The following is a 26,065-nucleotide window of genomic DNA, read 5'->3' as shown; positions in this document are numbered from 1 at the left end:
TAGGGAACCAAACAAACATGGCATTCAGTAAACACTAGTTCCTGTCTTCCCGAGGCTTCAATTATTATGCCATGCCCATTCAATATATCTGGGTAGCAAAAATATATAAATACAAGTAGAAATATTACAGAAGCTAAATGGTTCTTCGTAAAAGAATATCGATGACTAGAAACCTAGATGAACAGCTTTAGTAGGTGGGCTTGAAAGAGCCCCCTCATTTATTCACCTGGTACTGACAAGCTATGCAACCTATATAGGAAAACAAGGGAGAAAAAAAAAAAAAAAAAAACTGGGGAGCTTATACTAAAGAAAAGAATTTCTCAGGGAAACTAGAGAAAAGGAGTTTGCTTGCTATTATCAGTTGGTTGCATCTCGACTGTAATATTGGTCTAGGGTCTTTGCTGGTATACGGTGGAGTAGTTCACGGGGGAAGATGCGAAGCAGTGTCCAAGCCAAATCAAGTGACTGGAAGATATTGCGGGTATCATAGGCTCCTTGAGTTACGAACTTCCTCTCGAATTTGTCTAGAAATTCCAGATAAAGCTGTTTTTGCCAGGACAACTAATTGTTAATATTTCCACAATACAAAAAGGAAACTGCATGTGTTGTTCGTGTGTGTGTGTCAGAGAGAGAGAGAGAGAGAGACCAGGTCCTCCGAAGAGAGTGCTTCCTCTCCAACCACAGCTTTCATTGCTTGTACATCCTTTCCAATAGCATAATTTGCATATAGCTGAACACCAAAACAAATAAACAAGTAAATAGACCAAAATATGAAATAAAACAAATATAAAATGAGCTCCCAAAGTTTCACCTAGATTTCCAAATAATTGAAACTTTGTACAGGATTTCCATTTTTTTCCCAAAATTGAACAGTCTTGAATTCTGAGTCCAAGATGTAGTACAGTACATATTAAGACTCAAATCTGACCTGGTTGGACACATCAGCGTGGTCTCGGCGAGTCATTCCCTCTCCAATAGCACTCTGCAATAATTATCAATAATAGAATAAAATAAGCAAATTTTAGCCTCTCCATTTTTTTATAAATGAGTTTACGTAAGAGTTGTATGGAACAGAGTCCTACATGCCAATTGAGACTAAAAAACAAACCAGAGCTTTGCTCACAACAGCTTACCTTCATTAACCGTGAAAGTGATGGAAGGACATTAATTGGGGGAAAAATCTGTTTAAAAGCAATAAAAAAAATTAAGTTCTAAAATTAATTGAATTCTTCATGCAGATTAATTTCAAATGGTTAATTAAACATCATAAGATTCAACTCAAAGCTGAGAAGTTGAGCAGTAGCTAATACAGAGAACTGTTTACAATTAGACCAAGCCAAGAGTCCAATTATTAACCCACCCACACCATACACTAATATATACACAAACCATGACTTTCTGGCAAATCACAACATATTCAAGGTTATAGTTTGCTAAGACTTTTAACTCAGTTCACTAGCCACCGCCCCACCCCCTCCCCCCAACATACACACCCACACCATACACTGATATTATACACAAACCATGACTTTCTGGCCAAATCACACTATAAACAAGGTTTTACTTTGCTAAAACTTTGATTGTTTCCAAAATCCAAAATATTCTAGGAGACAGTTGCAACAACTCCTTGTTATTCAAATGGCCCAGATCCAGGATTTTATGTTGTTAAGACATTACTATGTAATGTGTGCCTTATCTAATGACCTCATAACAGGTAACTGCCGATTCATTGCAGTCTCAAGGAGGTGAAAAAGGATAAAGCTGGTCCAGGAACACTGGATTCCAACAATAAAGAGGGGAAGATTGCCCTAAAGAATTGTCTTCATTGGGATTTAGTTCAGCAAAACTTGCCACAGTAGGCTGACTTTTGGATAATCAAGTTTGAATCAAGCAAATTCACAACATATATCATGCCAACATAAACTGAAAGAATGAGTTATATCAGTGGGTCAGGTAAAGATTTGCTGTCCCTAGCCTTGAGGTTCCCATGCTGGTTGTGGATAACTCTTGGTTGCATTAATGATGTACTTTTCATTCACTATCCCAATTATATTAAATGAAGAACCTTTAGTTGCATAGCCTTACCTGCCTATTGTAAAGCTGTCTATCAATGTATATCTGCCCCTCAGTAATGTAGCCTGTAAGATCTGGTGTTGGATGTGTTATGTCTGTCCATCCACAAGAGAATGAGATGTATCAGTGTTTGCACACATGAAAACAAGGATGCATAGCAGCATTTTGTGCATGTGCATAGGGATCCTGAGAATGACAGCAATACCATCATTAGGCATGGTTAGAATAGGTATTTGTGTGATGGAGCCTTTTCGTCCTTCAATACGTCCAGCACGTTCATAGATTGTTGCCAGATCAGTATACATATACCCAGGGTAGCCACGCCTTCCTGGCACTTCCTCTCGGGCAGCAGATACCTGTGTGCAAAATTGATGGTTTGTTTAACACATATTTAATACATTGACAGTACTCAGAAAACATAGTGGCAGTTATGAAACACTTGATGAATTAAGTCCATGAAGTATTAGGTATTATGAGCTTGTGATTTGGTTGCTGGTAAGCTGGATTTACATTGCAGGCTCCAAGGTGAACAAAATTCACATAAAAAGTTGCATATGATGAGAGGATTGAAGTTCCACATGGATAATATATGGCATATAAATACATGTAACCATCCATCAAGGTTGAACACATTTTTGTGATCTGTCATTAGGCAGAATATTCCCAATTGCATATGTAGATCATCCAAGGCATCAGGGTTCATATCTCACAACACAGATGTGAGAGCTAGGGTCCCACCAAATACCTCAAGCCAAAAAGGTGGATAAGAAACATGCAGATTGAAGCCAATCCACCTTAGCTTAAGCTTGATATCTATGCACCATGAAGATGTTGACCATTTGCAAATAGTAGAGACAAAAACCACTACGAATTAAGGAACAATGACTTTGATCAACAGCCATATAAAACAAGGACAAAATAGGTAATATTACATGAAAATTTATTCGGCCATGCTTTTTTTTTTTTTTGTAATTAGCATTCTGTGACCATAATTCAACAAATTATTTGGTTATTGATAAGGCAACTACTAAGTTATAACACAAATTAGTGGGATTACTTAAGTCACTGCCATTACTTTCAGAAGGACACTCTACTAAGTGACAAAATAAAATAAAACATATATTAACCTCACGGAGTGCATCTGCATAGGAGCTCATATCTGTTAATATGACTAGAACATGCTTCCCACATTCATACGCCAAATATTCTGCAGTGGTTAAAGCAATTCGAGGAGTAATAATACGTTCAATGGTGGGGTCATTGGCCTGTTCAATGAGCATATCAAAATAGTAACACAAGGAAGAATACTTCATCAGTTTCAAATATCAAATTAATAATCATAAAAAAGAGTTGAAAAGAAATAACATCACAACAAAAGGTCAGAAACATGACGACAATACCAAGTTTAAGAAAAGGGTCACTCTCTCCATTGATCCATTTTCCTCAAAATCACGTTTAAAAAACTGTGCCGTCTCCATGTTTACTCCCATAGCTGCAAAAACAATGGCAAAATTGTCCTCTCCATCCTGTAAATTCATGAAGTTGGATAAATATGATTGACTTTCATCCTCCAGGAAAACAAAGCTAGCTGTGGAACATGGTGTACCCAGAAGGGGGGGGTGGGGGGGATAGTTGCCGCACAAATAACTACATATAGCATTTCAACTTTTCCAATTAAACATGTTCACAAATCCTGGATCATTAGAACCGGTAAAACTATTTCGGGTTTGACACAGGATAACCAAATTCTGGCAGAAACTACAATAAAAGAAGACAGGGAACAACAATTGCTTCTTAAATAACAATATGCAATACCGTTTAACTTTTTTGCCAGTTGGAATTAATAATCTATGGGTGCAAATTAGGTACCTGGTTTGAAGAACTTCCTCAGGTCCAGCCCCCTTTCAAGTTTTAAAAAATGCTCAACCCAGCCCAATTTGTGCCTACTTCCCTTACAATAATCATGCTACTACTTTTAACTTAAATTGACACGGCCCACGGGTAACCAACTTTTGACAGAAAATACTAACAAACCTTTCCCATAACCAGAAGATTTGAAATGAAACTTTTGTATTTACACACAACATCTTCAATAGAAACGAGTTCTTAACAAACTGCTCTTAAAAATCTAACTTACAATGCAAAACTAAACCATTTGCAAAATCAAATAAGTTACACTTTCCTAGCTCTTAGTCATTAAATGATTTACTTGATTGTAATCAAATCTTATAAATGTTAATGCACCAAGCATACCTCCATGAGATTCCCAGACTTCTCCAACCGCTTCACAAGACCAGCCTGACGACATATCTGAGCAGCTATTTCATTATGTGGAAGACCAGCAGCAGAAAATAGAGGGATTTTCTGTCCTCGAGCAATGGAATTCATGACATCAATCGTAGAAATCCCTGTTTGAATCATCTCTTCTGGATATGTTCTCTCACTGGGATTGATAGAACTCCCTAAAAAACACAACATATTACAGGATATGTGGCAATAGCAGAAATTTCAAGGCATAATAGCTAGAAATTGACAATACAAAAAAATTCCCTGAAATAACATACCAGAAATATCCAAATAAGCCTCAGGCAAGATGGGAGGCCCATTATCAATTGGTTTTCCTGATCCATTAAAGATACGACCAAGCATATCCAGAGAGACAGGAGTCTTCAAAACCTGCAAAATGAAATTTTGAAGTATATCAGAACCAAGGAAAACTAGTCCTGTCTTTATCCTTAAGTCTCCAAAAATGCTAGCTTTGAGGTCAATCCAAAATACAAACCTATTCTGTTAATCATAGAAATGTTTTAAAAACCAGATCAGTTGGATTGTTGGATCAAACTGGTGCAGGATACATTTTCAGTTTGGTCCATAACTTGGCCCAAAATGGTATAAGCACAAAAGAGTCCCAACCATAAAAGATCAATATTTCCAACGGTTACAAACCAAAGCTGCAAGATGGAGGAGGAAAGGTTGGTAGAAGCTGCAAAATGGAGGAAAGGGATGAAGATTGAAGCAAAATATTTAATTTTCGAAGAGATAAAGGATCAGAGTTTTGCAGAGCTTGAAGATTAGGGAGGCAAAGAAAGCCACAGTACTGCTGGAAGGTCTTGAAATGATCGATTGGATGCAGAAGTTTGTTTTGGGAGCAAGTTCTAAAGGTAAACAAATGAACTTTATGGAGTTCAACTCAGATGGAAGAAAGAGATATGAGTTGGATTGTAAAAAGAATGCAAAAGGATGCTACATAACTCTGCAAGAATTCTTTGGAGGAAGAAAGAAGCAGTCAGTTTGCTTCCCAGAAGGTAGAAGGGGTCATCGATGGAAGCTAGTGGCAGAGTTACTGAGTGATTTTGCTCAACAGCTGAAAACAGAACAAATAGAAGCTGTAGCAAAGGAAAAGAAAGTTGGTAAACAAAATAGAGAGGAAGAATCCAATGACAAGAAATGGGTGATTGCAGAAAAAGGAAGAAGAAACTGTAAATTGGTAGCAACAGGAGGAAAGGAGGACTGGGGGAAGAAATTTGTGGTGGAAACTTCAAGCCCACCAAAGGATTGGAGGGGTATTGCGCAGGTGATACTCAAAGAATTGAACCTGCCAAAGCTGATGTGATTACACCTTATGAATCTTGTAAAGCTCTGATTGATCTGGGTGAAGTTGAAGTAGAGATATCAGCTTTAAATATTCACTCAGAGGCTGGTGCTGTCACAGTCTCGGAATGGTGTCCTCTCTCTAACACCAAAAGTTTTGAGATTCAGGATAATGTAACAGTTTGACTGCTTGGGTTGCCATTCAATCTCTGGGAGGAGGAAGTATTACAGTCAATAGCTATCATCTGTGATGCAAGACTAGATGGTGTCTGGTTATGATATTCATTCAGTTGCATTGAATCTAGGCAGAGTTAAACCCAGTGATATTCCAAGGAAGATAGAGGTTGTTTCAGATGGTTTAGCATACCCTGTTTGGCTTGCTACTTCCATTGAAGCTCAGCTATGGAAGGAGGAACGAAGGAAGGAAGATGAAGGGACAGAACAAGCCTGTTTATGTGGGTTGCAAGGCGGAGTTGTTACTACAAAAGAGGCTAAGTCAATTGAGGAAACCAAGAAAGAAGAGAAAAAAAGAGAATAACATTAAGACTTGAGGAAAGTTTGCATGGAAGGATACGCAGAGGGATGGCAGATCCTACGTTCAGACGGTGACAGGAGGCTTAAATGAAAACAGGCACGCGCAAGAGGTTCAAAATTCAAAAGGAGCTGTGCGAAGGTCGGTCAGAGATCAGGTTTCAAACCATTTTTATGAGCTGGTTCAGTCTGGTCCAGTGAACCGAGGCCAATCACGTGAATATTTAAGTGAACAGATGACTTTTAAAGAGGTTGGGGGACTGGGCCCAGGCCCATCTGAAAACAACCGGCCTTTAGTACTGGGCCAGCTTTATTAAAAGGGGTGGACCCAAGCCTTAACAAGCTGTGCACCTCTTTAAGAGGGCACGTGACCAAGGGAAGAGAAGAGATGATCTATGCAAAAGATGGTCCACCATCGTCCCTTTTGAGCAAGACAAACCTTCCACTGCTTGCAAGAAAAAATTTCAGCCTCAGTGGAACGGCAAATCCGAACTGGGTATGGGTTCCAAGCACTAAGAAAAAGGTTAACTCTCTAGAACGACGCAATCCGAGGTTTAAGAAGCACCCGACAACAGTGGAGACAGGGTGTTCATCATTCTGGAGATGATAAATCAGAATGTTATGGACCCTTTTGAAGGCTGTGCGACGGAGAAAGAAAGTAGTTCGGAATCAGATTTTGAAGATTCCTCAAGTATTGGAAGTGTGGAACTTACAAAAACCAAATCACTTAGTGTCGATGAGAGCTTCCACATTGAGCTCTTATTTTTGGAAAATGATGACATGGAACATACAGATTTAGCCCAGAAGAAGCCCTCTCAAGCTCTTTCTTTACCTAAGGAAGCAGAGAATACCACAATTCTTATAGAGGAGAGGCAGGGGATACCAGTTCCCAAATCTGCTCCCAATTCGCTAGAGCCACCCGGCATTGATAGAAGTTTAGAGGAATAGGACATATCTTGGTCACTGATCATAGAATCATCAATCAGGGGACAGAAAAAGGAACTAAAGAGGATTTGGGGACAGATTTGTGCTCTCCTTAAGGAGTATAGGCAAACAGAGGAATATTTGTAGGAAAACCAAGGAATATTGGAGAGGCGAAACATAACAAAAGCAGCCTCAAGCAAATTTGGAATAGTTAACAACTGGAGGAAGAAGAAAAGATCAGAGATGGAGAGGTTGATCAGACATAGGAGATTTGGAATTTAGCGGAAGAGGGGAGAGAAGGAATGCCTCCAAGCAGGGGTCTGATCTCAAAGGGAGATGCCAAATCTTGTCTCCATGAAAATCGTCAGTTGGAATGTGAGAGGGCTAGGGAGTGCTAGGAAAAGAAGGCTAATTAAGGACCTCCTTAGAAGGGAAAGGCTGGATATTATGATGTTATAGGAGACCAAATTAGCTGAAATTGATAGAAGATGGGAAAGAAGCATCTAGAAATCTAGAGGAATAAGTCGGGTTTCTGCACCTTCTTGGGATGGTAGCTGAAATTTGATAGGTAACTTCTCATTGTCGTTAAAATTCAGGATGGTAGATGATGGATTTATTTGGGCACTAACTAATGTGTATGGACCAAGCAATTATAGAGAAAGGAATGAATTTTGGGAGGAACTTTATGGGATTCAAGGGCTTTGGGATGGCTTGTGGTGTTTGGGGGGATTTCAATGTAATTCGGTTTATGAATGAATCAAATAATTCCCAACAGGTCATTACAACCAGCATACGGAAATTCAATGAATTCATTAATAGTTGTGAGTTGAAGGAACTCCCATTGTTGCAAGCCCTCTATACTTAGTCCAACTTTTAGGAGGTACGAACCTGCTTCAAATTAGATAGGTTCCTATTCAATGAAAGTTGGGAAAACAAGTGGGTGGATTTGATAACTAGAGCTCTACCTAAAGTCACTTCTGACCATTGCCCCATTGGCCTAGGATAGGAGCCTTTTAGGGAAGGACCCCGGCCCTTTAGGTTTGAAAACATGTGGTTGACTCACCCAGATTTCGTGAAAAAGGTTGAGGAATGGTAGAGAGAAGAATTAAAGGGGGTGAAGTGGAAAGGGGTAAGATTTCACAAAAAACTAAAAAGAATGAGAGCATACGTGAAGGATTGGAATAGGGAGCATTTTGGGAGAATAGAAGAAATGAAATCCTCTTTGGTAACCCAAATAAAGGAATTGGATGCGAGAGAATCCCAAAGAATCATAAACTCGCAGAAAAGAGACCGGGGATGGAAACTAAAAAGCGATCTAGATGAGGTCCTTTTGAGAGAAGAAATTTCTTGGAGGCAGAAGTCTAGATGTAAGTGGCTCAAGGAAGGAGATGTGAACACTAAATTTTTCCATGAACTATCCAATGGAAGGAGAAGGAAAAACCTAGTATCCAAACTGAAAGTGGATGGGCTAGTCCTTGATTCCCAAGAGAGGATAGCCAATTGTTTTGTTGACCATTTCAAATCCATCTTGAGGAGACCCCTAGGACCTAGAGTGGAATTGGAAGGTGCGAATGGTAGAGGCTTCCAAAAGAGAGTAGAAGCTGATTGGAACGGAACTTTGAGGAGGAAATTAGACTAGTTTTCTCCATGAACAGATCTAAAGCATCAGGGCCTGATGGATTTACTATGGCTTTATTTCAAGATTATTGGGACATAGTCAAAGAAGATTTGATTGAGGTCTTCAAGGAATTTGAGGATAATTCAGTGACTAGTCGTGGAATTAATGCTTCTATTTTAGCCTTGATTTCTAAGAAGAAAGAGGCCAAACATCCAAAGGACTTTAAACCTATTAGTTTGGTAACTCGTGTGTATAAGATTGTGGCTAAGGTCTTATCTTTGAGGATTAAAAAGGTGGCCTACAATCTAGTGGGAGACAAATAGTAGATCAAATTCTAATAGCAAACAAATGTGTGGAGGAGATGAAGAGATTGGGTCATCAAGGTTGTGTTTGTAAACTAGACCTGGAGAAGGGCTACAATCTAGTGGAATGGGGTTTCTTGTGACTTGTGCTAAGTGTGGGTTCGGGGATAGATGGTGCAAATGGATAAATGATTGCCTATCCTCCCACCATTACTCCATCTTGGTCAATAGGGTAGTTAATGGTTTTTTTCCAGCTAGTAGGGGTCTGAGACAAGGCAATCCCATGCCACTTTTCCTATTCACTCTAGCTATCGATGCTTTCCATAGACTCCTCTCATAAGCAGATAGGGCTAGGTCTTTAAGAGGGTGGAGAATAGATAGAGACAGAGTTTCAGTTACCCATCTTCAATTTGCAGATGATATAATAATCTTTTGTGAAGGTTGTGATTTGATGGAGGTAAGAAATCTGAAGGGTTTAATAATTTACTTTGAGAGGGCCTCAAATTTGAAATTGAAGATAAATTTTGAGAATAGCTATGCTGTTGGAATTAATTTGAATAGAGAGGAGATGGAGCCTAAAGTAGCCTGTTTAGAATGCACTTGGCCACAATGGCCTTTATCCTACCTAGGACTTCCCTTGGGTGCTAATCCAAAGGAAAGTAGATTCTACAACCCGGTGGTAGAAAATTTTGAAAAAAGATTGGCTATTTGGAAGAGAAACTATATTTCCTTTGGGGGGGGGGTAGAGTTACTTTGATTAAGGCAACTCTAGCCAACTTGCCAATATAATTCCTGTCAGTCTTTAGAATTCCTAAAAGGGAGGCAAAGATGTTGGAAAAATTGATGAGGGACTTCTTATGGGAACCTAGGGAAGAGAAAAAAGACCACTTGTTTAGGTGGGAGGTGGTGAGTCGAAGCAAAAAAGGAGGAGGCCTAGGATTAGGGAATGTAGTGAGTAAGAATGAATATCTTTTAGGTAAGTGGATTTGGAGGTGGCCCTTGGAGAGAGAGAGAGAGAGAGAGAGAGAGAGGTTGTGGCATGAAATAGTGAAGAGTATCCATGATTGTTCTGAATCAAGTTGGAATGCGAGGGTATCACAAAGGGCTTTGCTCACAACACCCTAGAAGGCAATTTTTTGCATTCTCCCCAAATTTCTCAAGTTTGTAAGGTATGATGTTTGTTTTGTAAACTCTGTTCTTTTCTGGGAAGATATTTGGGTGAGCACTCAACCCCTAAAAGATTGTTTACCTTCTCTCCATTCCATCTCCTGCTTTAAAAAGAAATCTATTTCGAGGTTCCTTCCCCCCCCCCCCAATTCTCCCTTTGGATTTAAACTAGGATTTTGGGTTCCGAAGAGGGTTAAGGAATAATGAATCTTCTTGTGTTTCAAAGCTATTGTTGCTTCTAGACTCTGTGTGTTTGGACCCCCCCAACCCGGATAAAAGGGCTTGGTCTCTAACCCTGGTTAGCTCCTTCACTTGTGCATCTTTCTTTAAATCCCTTTGTTCCGCCCCCTCTTCTCAGGTTTTCCCTATTAAAGAAGTCTAGTCAAGGCCAATACCTCCTAAAATAGTTGTGTTCTGTTGGGAAGCCTATTATGGTAAGATCAATACTATGGAAAACTTGCAAAAGAAGAAACCTTATGTGTTTGTCCCCAAATTAGTGCTTTATGTGTAAAGTGAAGGGTGAGGGCTGTAACCATTTGCTGATATCTTGCTCTTTTGCTGCTAATATTTGGGAAGACCTATGGGTAGGGGATTTTCCCTTTAGTGTTAAATTTGACCTCTACTCTATCAAACCTTAAAATGAACTTGTTGCTAGGGTTGGCATGCTTTAAGACTCGAGTCTCTCTTGAGACTTTGGCTTTAGAAGGGGTTTGAGGGAAAATGAATGTGCTTCACTATTTCTCTTGATCTCAACCTTAGAGAAGGTCCACTTAGACCAAAATACAACTGACAGTAGAATCTTGTCCCCAACCTCCAACGGCTTATTCTCTTGTGCCTCTTTCTTCAGTCTGCTCACTCATTTTGAAAATTTGGGGGTGAAATTCCTAGTGAGAGAAATTTGGTGCAAACTGATCCCTCCTAAAGTACAAGCTTTCTGTTGGGAAGTGTTCCTAGGGAAGGTAAACACTTGTGATGTGTTACAGAAAATAAGGCCAAACAAATGTCTCTTTCCTCGTGTGTGCCCTTTGTAAGGCTTGTGGTGAAACCTTACCCCATTTACTCTTATCCTGCTCTTTTGTTTCTTGTATTTGGGAAATTGTTTGTTCTCTTTTTGGATGCAGATGGGCTCCCCCATAGGATGTAGTAAGTCTCTTCAACCCCTCTTTCCTGAGGCAATAGAAGAAAAGAGGAAATTGTTTATGGAAGTAGCAAGAGATGGTGTGGCATAGACTATATGGGAGGAAAGAAACTGTAGAGAAGATGGGCCAAATGGCCCATACGCTGTTTATCCTTTTTTATCTTTTATGTTCTTTGCTGTAATGGGCCTTAATCTAGGCTTTATTCTTTCTTATGTTATGTCATTTAATTTTCTGCCCAACTAGGGGCTTCTCTGTAAATTACTAAAGTTTAACTTAATGAAATAGAATTAAGGGAGTAAGAGAAGAGATTATGTTCGAAAAATCTCTCTCTGAACCCAAGTTGTTGCCACCTTCTTCTTCTTCTCTCCTCTTGAACTCTGATTTCTGGTACTTTCTTTCGAATTTTTGCAACTTTCTAAACAATCATTTCTTCTCAAAAGGTTGTTTTTCTTCTTGGTATCAGAGCAGGCTCGTTTTTCCCTTTTTTTCACCTTTTTTTCCCATACACGGTGTGTATGGTGAACTGTATCGTATGAATAGTTAAAAAAACCTATTTCAGCCCAGTTGTTAGTGGTTTCAGGAGAGAAGGGGACTGGTTTTGTCGTCCTCTAGGAAGATTCAAGCGTGTTGCCCAAAACCCTAATTTTTTGGAGAAATCTGATTGCGGGCCCATAGGGAGTTTGACCTGGGCGCTCAGTGATTGAAGGCCTTCTCATTCTTCTTCTTGAAGATCGAATTAAGTGGATTGGTGTTCTGTGAAGTCTACAAGGAGCGGCTGAGTTTTCTCTGTTTCTCCCAGCTTCCAGGGACGCAGGTTACTGATATAGCTGCATAGAGGTTGGCTCACAACACAGTTTTTGTTGTTATTCGAAGTTGTTTGAAGTCATTTTTTGAAGTATTTAAGAAGATGAACTCCTCAGACTTTGAAAACAAACATGTTGCTGAATCCAAACAGGTTACGGGAGTTTCTGTAGATTCTCTACTGGCTGTGACCACAGTCAAGCTGGATGGAACTAATTATCTGGCTTGGTCACAATCAGTAAAAATTCATATTTGTAGTAGAGGCAAATGGGGTTTTTTCTCCGGAAGCAAAAAGGCTCCTCCAGAAGATGATCCATCATATGAAAAGTGGATGCAAAAAAATTATACTGCTATTGGATGGCTTGTGAACTCAATGCAACCACAGATTAGTTAGCACTATTTGTGGATGAATTCAGCAAAGGAAATTTGGGATAGTGTTGTTAAAACTTATTCCCAAAAATTAAATGTGGCCAAGGTTTACAAGTTGAGAAGTGATGTGAAGAATTTGAGACGGGGGGAGAAACCATTAGCTATATACTTCTCAACACTGAAGTCTTTATGGCAAGAAATAGATTTGATAGAAGTTGTAGCCTAGGACACCACTAATGATGCTAAGACCTACAGAAAACTGGTTGAGAGAAACAAGGTGTTTGAGTTCTTGATAGGGCTAAATCCAGAGTACGACATTACAAAGCAAAATATTTTATCCATGGATAGTGTCTCACTGTCTCAAGCATATGCCTTGGTAAATAGTGAAGAAAGCAAAAAACTTGTCCAGGTCCAAGGGGCTGGTCTAAATGATCACTTTGCTAATATGGTAGTGAAACCCAAGGAGGTTGCAGGGACTCCAAGTAGCTCAAGGAAGAAAGAGATTATCTGTGAGTATTGTAAAAAGCCAAAACACACTAAAGACAAGTGCTAAAAATTGCATCATGAGCTCCTACCACTTCGGTTTCAGAAGAAGTCTGATAATATAAAGGCAGGGAGTGCTGATGTTGCTGCTGGTCCAGATAGTGATAGATACCAAACTGAAGAGATGATGGCCAGTGAGCAATTAGTAGCTATGAAGGCAGAATATAAGAAGTTTGGGAGGATAATCAGTCACCTAGAGGGTGTGACCTCTTCTTCCAACACTCCAGGAAATTCAACATCTTCTGCATTTGCTCATTCAGGTATACGGGCTTCTGCCAATCATGCAACCATTTCAGGTAATCGCAGGATCCCTTGGATTATTGATTTTGGTGCTTCTGATCATATGATCAGTCTTTCTATTTTGTTTGTTTCATATGATTTACTTCCTGGATGTGACAAAATCACCCTAACCGATGGCTCTCTTGCCCCTATCTCCGGCAAGGAAACCATCAAAGCTACAGACTCCTTGGTTCTTCCTTCTGCTCTTCATGTACTTAGACTAAATACAAACTTGTTATCTGTAAGCAGCCTAACTAAGTCATTAAACTGTTGTGTAACATTCTTCCCTTCCTACTGTGTTTTTCAGGATTTGGAGTCTCGGAAGGTGATTGGGAGTGGTCGTGAGGCGAATGGAATATATCTACTGAATACTCCTAGATAGTGCCATGAACCTGGAAAAGCTACTTTTGGGTCTACATCTACAGAGTCCATCAGTCAAGTCATGTTATGTCATTTTCATTTGGGTCATCTTTATTTTTCTGCATTAAGTCATTTATTCCCAGAACTGTTTGAGGGAATTAGTTTGTTTAGTCTTCATTGTGAGTCTTGTGAACTGTCAAAACATTGTAGAAACAATTATCCTCTGAGTAATAAAAGATCTTCTCCTTTTAATATTGTGCACTCTGATGTGTGGGGGACTTACCACTTACCTTCTATGGATGGCTACAAATATTTTATCTTGTTCATTGATGACTTTTCTCGGTTCACTTGGATATTTTTGATAAAGTCCCGTGATGAAGTTCTCAATCCATGAATTTGTCCTAACCCAGTTTGATAACAGAATTAAAATTTTCAGATCCGACAAATGCAAAAGAATGTTTTGAGAAAAACCTTACCTACAATCTCATTGATTTAGGGGTTATTCATCAAAGCTCATGTGTTAGGACCCTAGAACAGAATGAAGTTGCTGAAAGAAAAAATAGACATATTGTTAAAGTTGCAAGAAATATTCTATTTGCCTCACATGTCCCTACAAAATTTTGGGGTGATGTTGTTCTCACTGCTACCTACCTTATAAACCGTATGCCATCAAGGGTTTTAGGATTTAAGTCTCCCTTCAATCTTCTTCATCCAGGCAATGATCTTTTTCCTATTCCTCTTCATGTCTTTGGCAGCACTTGTTATATACATATCCCAAGTGTCCAGAGACATAAATTTGAACCAAAAGCCCACAAGTGTATCTTCCTTGGTTATTCCCCCACACAGAAGGTTTACTGTTGTTTTGATCCGAAGACTAGCACTCGGTATGTCTCAATGGATGTCACCTTTGATGAACTTTCTTCCTTTTATGGTTCTTCTTTGGAGAGACATTGTCCAAAGGGGGAGGATTTATCACAGGTGTTTGCTCTTCCTCTTCTTGTCCCAGTTGAGTCTTTTGTTGAGTCTCTTCCTCCTTCAAGTGAGTCAAGGGAGAATCAGTCACTTCACTTTCATTCCAGTGTTCCTATTCCTCCTCCTTTACCTCTTCGCCCTCTTTTTAATCCCAGATTGTACCAACGGCAGAGAACCAGAAATGAGCATATTGTTTCCCCTACAACACATGAGCCTCATGCACTTCCAGTTACAGATGAGACAACAGGTTCTGTTACAGCCCCTTTGGAGCCATCATTCCTAGACCTTGATATCCCCATTGCTATTAGGAAAGGAAAAAGGAAGTGTACTGAACATTGCATTTCCAAACACCTTTCATATAGTTTGCTCTCTCCTTCATATTTTGCCTACCTTTCTTCTATTGCTTCTAACACAATTCCTAGGTCTATGTCAGAATCTCTTAATATTCCAGAATGGAGGGATGCTATGAGAATAGAAATTGATGCCCTGCACAAGAATGACACTTGGGAAGTGGTTGATTTGCTTGAAGGGAAGGATCTAGTAGGTTGCAAGTGGGTTTTTACTATCAAATATCATGCTAATGGCACCATTGAAAAGTACAAGGCTAGGCTGGTTGCAAAAGGCTATACATAAACATATGAGATTGATTATTTGGAGACCTTTACCCCTATTGCCAAGATGAATCCTGTGAGAGTTCTGCTATCTTTGGCTGCACACTTAGACTGGCCACTTTATCAACTGGATGTAAAGAATGCATTTCTGAATGGAGAGTTACATGGGGAGGTCTATGTCTCTTCCTCCAGGGATGTATGAAACAGATATAAAAGGAAAGGTCTGTAGGCTGAAGAAATCTCTTTATGGACTCAAACAATCCCCTAGAGCATGGTTTGAAAGGTTTAGGGCTGCCCTTGTTAGCTTTGGCTATGTACAGACACAGTCTGATCATACCCTCTTTGTGAAGAGGAGAGGATCCTTGGTCGTTTGCTTGATTGTGTATGTTGATGATATTGCTGTGACTGGTAATGATGTCTCAGGGATTAATGATGTTAAATATTTCCTTCATACAGAGTTTGAGATCAAAGACCTGGGGGAATTGAAATACTTTCTTGGCATAGAAGTTGCTAGATCCAAGGATGGGATCCTGATCTCTCAGAGAAAGTATGTTATTGATTTGCTCTCTGAAACAAGGAAGATGGGTGCTAGATCAGTTGCTACTCCTATCAATATGAGCCATAAACTCTCTGCTTCAGATGGAATATTGTTAGAAGATAAGGAAGCCTTCCAGAGACTACTTGGAAAACTTCTTTATCTATGCATGACTCGGCCAAACATTGCATATGCTGGCAGTTGCATCAGTCAGTTCATGCATGCTCCCAGGGATACTCACATGGTAGCAGCAGAGCAGATTTTGTGTTATTTGAAGGGATCCCCTAGAAAGGGAATTCTATTTGCTAAGCATGGCCATATGAAAGTTGAAGCCTACACAGATGTTGACTGGGCCGGAAACATTGATGATAGAAGATCTACCTCTGGGTACTATAGCTTGGTGGTAGGTAATATTGTCTCTTGGAGAAGCAAGAAACAATCAGTTGTTGCTCGATCTTCAGCCGAAGCAGAATACAGAGCCATGGCTCATGGAGTTTCTGAACTATTGTGGCTTAGATCTTTGATGGAGGAATTGGATATTGAGCATGATAAGCCAATGATGTTATACTGTGATAATCAGGCCACCATCAACATTGCCCACAACCCAATGCAACATGACAGAACTAAGCATATTGAAGTTGACAGACACTTCATTTGAGAAAGAGTGGCTTCTAGAGAAGTGTGTCTACCTTTCATCACCTCTAAAGGACAATTAGCTGATTTCCTCACCAAGGGCATTCCCAAGGCTAAACTTCAGCATGATTGACATCTATGCTTAGCTTGAGAGGGAGTGTAGAGAAGATGGGCCGAATGGCCCATAGGCTATTTATCCTTTTTTATCTTTTATGTTCTTTGCTGTAATGGGCCTTAATCTAGGCTTTATTCTTTCTTATGTTATGTCTTTTAATTTTCTACCCAACTAGGGGCTTCTCTGTAAACTATTAAAGTTTAACCTAATGAAATAGAATTAAGGGAGTAAGAGAAGAGATTATGTTCGAAAAATCTCTCTCTGAACCCAAGTTGCTACCCCCTTCTTCTTCTTCTCTCCTCTTGAACTCTGATTTCTGCTACTTTCTTTTGAATTTTTGCAACTTTCTAAACAGTCATTTCTTCTCAAAATGTTGTTTTTCTTCTGAAACCAAAGAATTTTCTTTGAAAAAAGTAAATCAAAGGAGGAAGTCATTGAAGCCATAAAAATCAGAATTGCACATTGGGTGACAACCATGGAACTATTCAAAAACTTCTCCATGAATGACATTCTAAGGAACTGGACTGAAGTGGCACAAACAAATGTACCCAAAGAAATTGTGAGTGGAGTGGAAGCCACCTGTACTAAATAAACTAAAACTAAACTTTAATGGGAGTTCCTTTGGCAATCCATGAAATGCAAGAATAGGGGGTGTGCCTAGAAATCATCAAGGAGAAGTTGTGGCACTTTTCTTAGGACCAATAGGTATTGGTGACTCAATTCAGGCTGAAACTCTGGCTCTCCTACAAGGATTAAAGTTGGCTGAGCAGATTGGAGCAAAAGATTTAGAAATTGAAGGAGACACACTACTGGTCATTTCTTGGGCTAAACAAATCACATCAGCACCTTGGAAGCTCAAATTTATCCATAGGGAAATTGACATACTTGCAAAGAGGTTCAACTTTCAGTTTGATTGGGTAAAAAGAACTGCAAATGGTTTGGTGGATACCCTAGCAAAACAGGGGGCAAATAGATCTACCTTGTTCTGGGCAGAACTGTAATTGTTTGTATATGTTTGTAGCTTGGGTCAATGCAGTGCTGAAACCTAACTCTTGTAATTCAATATTCCTCTGATCTAATAAAAGTTTTATTTGCTGATAAAAAAAATGGTACTGGGTTGTATCATTATTTGGGTGCAGGTGGAACTTGCCCTCCAAAGTAAAGCTGCTACTCACCCCATCTGCCTTTGGGAGAATGACAAAAAGAGGGAAGCTAATATGGAAATGTATCAGAGCCACTACCTTGTGGATGTTATGAGAGGAGAGATGCTAAAATATTTCAAGAAAAGGAAAAAAGCCTTGCTGAAGTCAAGGAGTGCATAATGACAAGGACAGCCTTGTGGCTGAAATCTTCACACTTGTTGGCAGATTATTCCTTTGATACTTAAGGAGAATTTGGGCAGCAGTGGCTTCTACAGTCTCCACAAAGAACAAACCACAAGTAGAATGGAAACCCCCACTGGAATGAATGGAAAAATTAAATTGTGATGGTAGCTGCCAAGGTAACCCAGGGCCATTCGGAATAGGAGGGATTCTAAGAGATAAAGACAACATGATGTCTTCATTTTCAGGACCAGGGGGTGTTGGTGATTCTGTAAGGGCCAAGATACTAGCAGTGATACAAGGTATACTAGCTAGCCAATCAACTTGTAGTGGACAATTTGATAGTTGAGGGGGATTCCAAGGTAGTAATGGGCTGGCTGAAAAGTCCAAAAACAACTTGTTGGGGTTACAGGGATCTGTTAAAGAAAGTTAATTGGCTAACAAGAAATAATGACAATCAGGGTTCAGTGGGTTAGCAGATCAGCAAATGCAATGGCTGGTTCTCTAGCCAAGCAAGGGGTATCAAGGGGAGATCTGTTTTGGGCTAACTTGTAATTGTGTTTCAGACTTGTGTGTGTTTAGTGCTTATGGTTCAGTGCTTGGGGGAGATAGCACCTCATGCCTCCTCCTAGGCTGACTGTACTCTCTTTATTTGAATTAATAAAATCACTTTCATTTATCAAAAATAAAACAAAATAAAGAGTCCCAACCATTATAGAATGAAGGGGAAAATCAATATAAAGATTGATCAATGTTTTACACCAAAATGGACCACCATGGCTTTGATGAATGTGAAGTGAAGGAAAAACAAATTATAAGTTTGTGGTGGTTTTAGCTAGCACAGTTGGCGGAGTTCCAGGGAGTTGACCTTTCTCAAAAAAAAAAAAGCCCCAGACTGAGATGAAATCGTGCTTCCATCATTACTATCTACTAACTAATAAACCACCAAGCTATCCTATCCTTTGAAAAAAGAAGTTATTAAGGAACATGATAGGTTTTAGCACATGAGGAATTATATAGCATAGTGATGATGTCAGTAACAATACAGGTCTAGGCCTCATTTGAACCAGTGAGAACTGAACCATCCTCCAAATCAGTTCAATGCCCAGTCTGGTTTTCAGAACAATACCCTATCGCAATGAAAAGCATGGTTTTGATAAAAAAAAAAAAAAAGCATGGTTTTGAAAACCAGACCGGACCGGACAGTCAAACCAGTTGGCACCGGGAACCAGTCAGGCAACTGGTTCTGTTCACCCTAAACCGCTCCTGGGCCAAAAACGTTGATTTGGTCTATGACCCACTGACCTGGGTGGTCAAACCGTCAACCCAAACAATGGTTTTTGGCCGTTTTTTATTTTAATTATTTTATTAATTTTTAACTTTTTTAAATCAGAACAGGCCATCCATTCGAACCAGATGGTTGGACCGTTTGACCCGGTAACCGGTCCCCAAAACGGTTGCGTGTCTGATCCAATTTTTAAAATCTTGATCAAAAGAAGTTTTGCCATGCTTTCAATTACACAGATGGCAAGACAACAGCTAGAAGAAGACCTGGCTTTCTCTGTGTAACCTTATATCAGAAAATGTTGTGTGTATGGCTGCAAGTGCCAATGCATGTGTTTCTTGGTACAGCACAGGCTGCTTGAAAGCCTGTGAATAACATTGAATTATAAGAAAAAAAATTATATCTGGTTGGCTGGTCCCACATTGCTGTATTTGTGTACCAGGTTTGCCATAACATGATGCCACCACCATGAGAATGAAATCATTGTATATATGTTCAATACCCACTATTTGCTGTTTGCATTTTATGGGATCAGAACTGCCACTCAGTTCCCAGTGAAAGCTTATTGAAGAACTTGCTGAGAATATCCTTGGAAAATTTAAAAAAATGTTGACAACCTTTTCTTTCCATCTTTCATGTTCGATAACCTTTATTATATATATTTTAACTAGTTGTGTGGCTGTGGCACGAGCATTGCACGTGCAAGAAGAGGCAAAAGAGAGAGAAAACATTGCTAAAAAGGATAAATAAAGATAAGATGGGAACCGAATTAAAGTTGGGCATGAAATTCTCCCTCCCTCTCTCTCTCTCATATAGGCTGTAGATTATTATTATATAGGTTATAGCGTATAGGTTATTAAAGTCCATAAGTATAAGATGGAAAATTGAATAAATAAAAGGGGTATTTTTAAGTATATAAAAGTTACAACATCAACCAAAATGGGTGTCGCACTCTCTCTTTTATATATATAGATAATTAGAACAAAATAAGGTAAGGGTACTGTACCTCTCCAGTGAATTGCACGGTTGTATATTTGTTGTCAATTCCAGATGTGCCTTCAAAAACCTGGCAGTAATAATAGCAGATGAACAAATTAAAAAGTATGTACTTGGAGAACTGGATATTCCATTTTGATAATATACAAGGTTCCGATATCAATATGCTGGATAGGGCGTAATGGACTTTTGAATATCATGCTTTTATTTATTTTTTTTAGATTTTTTTTTTCAAACATGTTCAGGGGGGTTGGTATAAGGCCTGGCTACCCCCCGAACCTGGTCATCCCCTGAAACTCCCTGTATTTCACATATCAGTGGATCACCTGTACAATACGCAATGGCCGATATGGGCCAATACATTGCGAAATTTTGATCCTTGATAATATACATTACGGAATAAGAGAAAAATCTGAAGCATGTAGCAGGCTAGCAGCAATGTATGCTTTTCATGGTATGCACTGACCCAGGTTTAGAGGCTAAGTGTCCACCAATGCCAAAAAAGAAGAAAAGTAAATTTCTTTTCGTTTATTTTTCTCTTAATCTTTATGCACTTACAGTTTCTACAAACCAAACCATAAGTTAGCATTAGCACATTTTACCACTAGATAGTTGTGGTTAATACCTCATAAGAAAGTTCATGTAATTCGAAGGTGTATAAATAGTCTGCTGCCTATTAATTTTCATGGCATCAAACATCATATTTCTAGGCAGCCAAAACAGCATCAAGACCAATAAGGCCAATTGAGGTGAATATTTCATTGATTAGCACTGGTGATAGCATGTCACACATGCCAAACCATACCATAAGTTAGCATTAGCACATTTTACCACTAGATAGTCGTGGCTAATACCTCATAAGAAAGTTCAAGTAATTTGAAGGTGTATAAATAGTCCGCTGCTTATTAATTTTCATGGCATAAAAAATCATATTGCTAGGCAGCCAAAACAGCATCAAGACCAATAGGGCCAATTGAGGTGAATATTTCATTGATTAGCACTGGTGACAGCATGTCACACATGCCAAGTCCAACTAAATGATGTAGATGTAAGGCAAACATATGCACATGTTAATTATGAAAATACTTATCACAAAAAATGGGGATAGTTCAGGCAAATTCACAGTTAAACCTTTTTATCACACCCTGGCTGGAGATGATGGTTCCCCAATTCCTTGAAGTTGGATTTGGAAAGTTAGAATCCCATTAAAAGTTCTTCATCTGGACAGTCATTAAGGGGAAAATACTCATGATTGACAATCTCAGGGCTAAAGGTTTGATCATTACAGATTGATGTTTTCTATGTAGTTTGGCAGCAGAATCTGTTCAGCATCTGGTCATTCACTGTAGCTACACACAGAGGATATGGTCACACTTTCTGAAGCCTTTTGGTGTTTATGGGTATTACAGATTGATGTTTATGGGGAAATACTCATGATTGACAATCTCAGGGCTAAAGGTTTGATCATTACAGATTGATGTTTTCTATGTAGTTTGGCAGCAGAATCTGTTCAGCATCTGGTCATTCACTGTAGCTACACAGAGGATATGGTCACACTTTCTGAAGCCTTTTGGTGTTTATGGGTATTCCACCCCCCCCCAACCTGTGCTTCCTCTTCTCTGCCTGGAAATCAAAGAATTTTAGCTCACATGGAAAAATTTTATGGAATGTCACTCCAGTTGCTATGTGCTGGTTAATGTGGGGAGAAAGGAACGACAGGGCGTTCCTAACAACAGCTGTCCACTTGAGAAAGTATGTGAAAAGGTAGAAAGGAGCATTGCAAGATGGGTATCCATATCCAAGGAATTTGCTGGTTTTAATTTTTCTCGCTTTGTGGTTAACTGGGATAAAATTATCTGGTATGTTTCCTTCAGTTAGTAATTGCCTATCTTTGTATCTTTGATGATGCTCTGGGCTTTACTAGAACTGTACTGAGGGAATCTCTCCCTTGCATTTCTGCTATTTCATTAATGCATTTTATAATGACCTTTACCTTTCAAAAGAATACTTACTAAAAAAACGTGAATAAAAAAAAAACTGAAGATAAACTTAGTTCTGCAGGACTTTATGGCTAACATGCATGCAATGATACTATGGAATTTAAGGAAAAAATCATAATGGAATTTAAGATGAACAATAAAAAGCATCCTTGTAGATAACAGGAATTAGACTTTTCTTATCAACAACAGAAATTAGACAAATTTGGCAACAATTTAAGTCTGCAGATCCTGTGGACACATGAATGCATGTAGGACTGTTCATTGTGATAGAATTCTATGATACAGGCCGATAAAGAACAGCACAAGACAGCATAATTACCTGCACGACAGCTTTCTCTCCATCAACTTCTAGGACTTGCCCACGCCTAGTTGTTCCATCTCCCAAACGTATATTGACAATCTCCTGATATTTTGGACCCTAAAGCAGTTGAGAAATAGCAATTTAAAATCAGTTGATGCATGTATCATAGCATCCTGTGGAAAAATATCATATGACCCAGAAAAGAGCATAAACAAAAATACTAGTTGAACAAGGACGTCAAAGAAACCTACCTTAACTTTGTCTAAGATAACTAGTGGTCCTGCAACTCCGGAGACAGTTCTATACTCTGCAAAGAGCAAATAATGAAGTAAATCTCCAGTTCAATGTTGAATGCAACCTCAGCCATTAAGGCAATAACTGGCTAAGTTCTGTATGAAGCTAAATCTTTTCTTACCACAACAAGTCAATTATACTTATACAATATCAATCATGCAATATACTCTATCCATGCCCAAAATTATACAGGAAAATTCATACCCACCTTCTACTAAGCTTTCTTTCAATTTAAAAGAACTTGGACACTTTGACATTTGATGAAAAAGATAATTTCTATGTTAACAATCAAGACACTCTTTAATGCAAACTTGCTTTAATTTGCAATATAGCTTCTTTATTGTTGAAAGATACATTTAAACTTCAATTTGGCATGTAGAAAAGAAAATGGATGCTAGGGTTTTGCACAATTTAGTGAAAGAATATAAAGAGTTACTATTGGGTTGGCATATTCTATCTAACTACCAAGTACCACCTGGAAAGCATTCTTAAAAATCCAACATACTAGTTCCCACTTGCCAGTTTTCCTCCTCTCACTGGGAAATGGATGAGTATAATTTAATAAATGCAAGCTCAGTATTGAATTTGAGATTATCAATAATCACAAACAAGGCCATCAACAAAATGTAAAATAACAAAGAAAAAACACCCACTCTGGATGCAAAAGACAGTAGTAAGTTCAAAATTTCTTACGTTAATATATGCAATTAAATCTATAGGAAAATAACACTCTATGAACCTTATGAATTTAAAATAAGAGAAACAATTGAATAGCATGAGGATGAACTCTATGAATCTAAAACAAGAGAAATAATTGAATAGCACGATCAACTTACCCATGCCAATCTCTAGGGTTCCTTCTTCCATGTTGAAATTTTTCTGTTCCATACCCATCTTCAACCTGATGAAATAAGAGCACTCACTTATTGGACAATATTGCCAGAGAGAGACACAACATAATTTAACATAGACCGTTCTAGTATACTAACAAACAGTGCTAACCAAAAAATAATCTAATAGTAAAAGTGGCTTCTTCATCAATAAAGTAACCTTACAAAGCTAACAGAAACTATAATGCAAGCTACAGTATAAGAGTTAAAACTGTATAGTTGTTCGAATGTTTGATCAAAGGTCATTTCCCAACATATATGAATTTAAATCAGAAAAAAAGAAAAAAAAAAAAACTCAGTAAGAAGAAGTTTTCTAACTGGCCTCAGACCCCTCTGATGATTTAGAGGTGGGGGTTTTACTTTGGATCCGGATCGTTAGCCAAGTAATCACAAGTTCCGGGAATCAATACAAGAATATGGTGCTAATTAAAGTGAAACATCAAGTTCAAGACAATTTAGCCCTAGAAAACTCAAACAATTTCGACTTTTCTCGAGTGTGGAAAGAGCTACGAAGAGATTAACACTAAATTTTATTCAAAACATCGTTTAGAATCATATATCATTACTCATCATTAGATCGAATGAACAGAAACCCTCCAATTGATCCGAACGATCATTCGGATAGGAACAAAAGTTATCAGACACGAATCCAATTGAAAAAAAAATGCTTTGTCAATTGAATGGTTCAGTGACGAATAAGAATAATCAAATTTGAAACAATATCAAGAAGAGATCTGGGGAAGGAAGTTACCTTTGATCTCTGAGGGAGAGATGTACAGCGAGAGACGACGTATAGAGGGAGATCTGACAGAGAGGGGAAAAGATGAACAATAATAGGCACGCAAGTGACTTCTCTGCGCAAAGAAAAAAATAATAGTAATAATAATAACAATGATAATAATAATAAAAGTTCAGGTGACTTCACTATTTTACGCCCTTTCTCAATTCTATTTTACTAATTTTTCCCCAATTAATAGGTGGACGGGGATTTGCTAAAATGCGCCGAAACATTGCTAGTTTGTGGTTAGATTTTTGGGAGAATGACGGTTCAGGGTCAGAATTTTTAGGCTCAAATTACATTTTTGATAGGTGTCAACTTGGAATAGATGCCAATTCACGGGTAGGTATAGATGAATAGAACATGGGTTTTTGACCTTGAATGTTTATAGTTTTATAGTGGAAATCAGAAATCTGCATTGAGCCCGTACTTTTTCGTAGATTTTTTGAATTTTAAATTTTAACTTGGGCCTAAGCTCAGGTTGGGTTTGCATTGGGTAAATCGGTAACCCAAGCATACCCTGAGCCCAGTTGATCCAATTTGAATTCAATTTAATTTGATTAGCCCAATTCAATATTTTAAAAACTGTTTGATTCCAATAGATGGTCCATTCTAACAAAAAAATAAATATAATTAAAATGATATGTGATTAGATTTGGCTTTTAGTGTTTGCACCCATAATTTAAAGATAAATATAACACTGAATAAAATGGAGTGGCGAAGTGGAGGATTAGACCCAAGGTCAGTAAAACTATCTATATGTATCAATTTTTTTGTCTTCAATGTATATGTATCATCTAATGATGTTTGTATATAGTTATCTTTTACCTTATCGATTTCTAAGTTGGGATGCAAACTGAGTTGTGTTGAATTTAGCTCAGATTGGGCTCGGGATGATGAATTCAAGCTTTAACTTGGTTCAATAAGGCCCAGCTGCCCAAGGCCTAAGACTTCAGTAATAAAATGGGCAGAGAGATTATCCAAAAATAAAATAAAATAAAATGCCAGGGACAGTTTGTTCATCATCATCATCACTTAGGTCTTGTCACAACGATATGGAATCAACTACATAAATCTGGTTTCGCCATTCTTTTCTCTTTAGTGTTATATTCATTGTTAAATTATGCCCATTGACTGTTTGTTAATAGTTTTAATCAAGGTTCAAAGTATCGATACAGGTAAGGCATATTGGCCTGTATCAGTGTTTTTTTTTTTTTTTTGTTTTTAAATCTGGTTCAGAGGGGTCAGTTTAAGGCTCGGCTACCCTTTAAACCATGGTCTGAGGGTGTATTGAGAAGACCATGATACGATACATCATAATGATATTTTGAACCTTGATTTTAATTGAGGTTGGTTTGAATTTGATTCCTACGGACCCTATAGGGGTGTAATGATAAAAGCTGAAGCTATAGCAACTATTCTATACTAAAGAGTATAACCCACACCCCTCACATCCGAACGACCATCTCAAAACTTTTTAGTCAATTTATTTTCTTTCTCTCCACTCTTTCCTATTGTATGTGCATTCTAGTATTAAAAATGTTAGAGGTTAAGGCTGCATTTAACATTCCTTATTTTAAGGACTTATCCCTATGAATAGGGAGGCACAACATAGTAAACACATTCAATAAGTACT

At 38.5% G+C, this 26,065-nt stretch overlaps 1 protein-coding gene across 1 annotated transcript; it reads right to left on the bottom strand.

The window, feature by feature from the left end:
• On the bottom strand, positions 1-24,794 carry LOC148849349 (V-type proton ATPase subunit B 1-like). Its single transcript, XM_088948060.1, has 15 exons — positions 24,403-24,794; positions 23,598-23,662; positions 22,719-22,774; positions 22,486-22,584; positions 20,177-20,236; positions 4,638-4,749; positions 4,327-4,535; positions 3,474-3,599; positions 3,201-3,338; positions 2,279-2,429; positions 2,086-2,168; positions 1,134-1,181; positions 929-982; positions 647-730; positions 1-543 (listed from the first exon to the last, which is right to left on the bottom strand). Exons 2-15 carry the CDS (start codon positions 23,653-23,655, stop codon positions 358-360), a joined length of 1,464 nt encoding a protein of 487 aa, XP_088804186.1. The 5' UTR covers positions 23,656-23,662; positions 24,403-24,794; the 3' UTR covers positions 1-357.
• Between the last annotated feature and the right edge of the window lie 1,271 nt (positions 24,795-26,065).

This window comes from Nelumbo lutea, chromosome 6 (genome assembly GCF_056320005.1).
Source record: "Nelumbo lutea isolate HS-2025 chromosome 6, American lotus-T2T, whole genome shotgun sequence".
In the NCBI taxonomy this organism is placed as follows: domain Eukaryota; kingdom Viridiplantae; phylum Streptophyta; class Magnoliopsida; order Proteales; family Nelumbonaceae; genus Nelumbo; species Nelumbo lutea.
The sequence above is the reverse complement of the archived record's forward strand: the minus strand, read 5'-3'. Positions and strand labels throughout refer to the sequence as shown.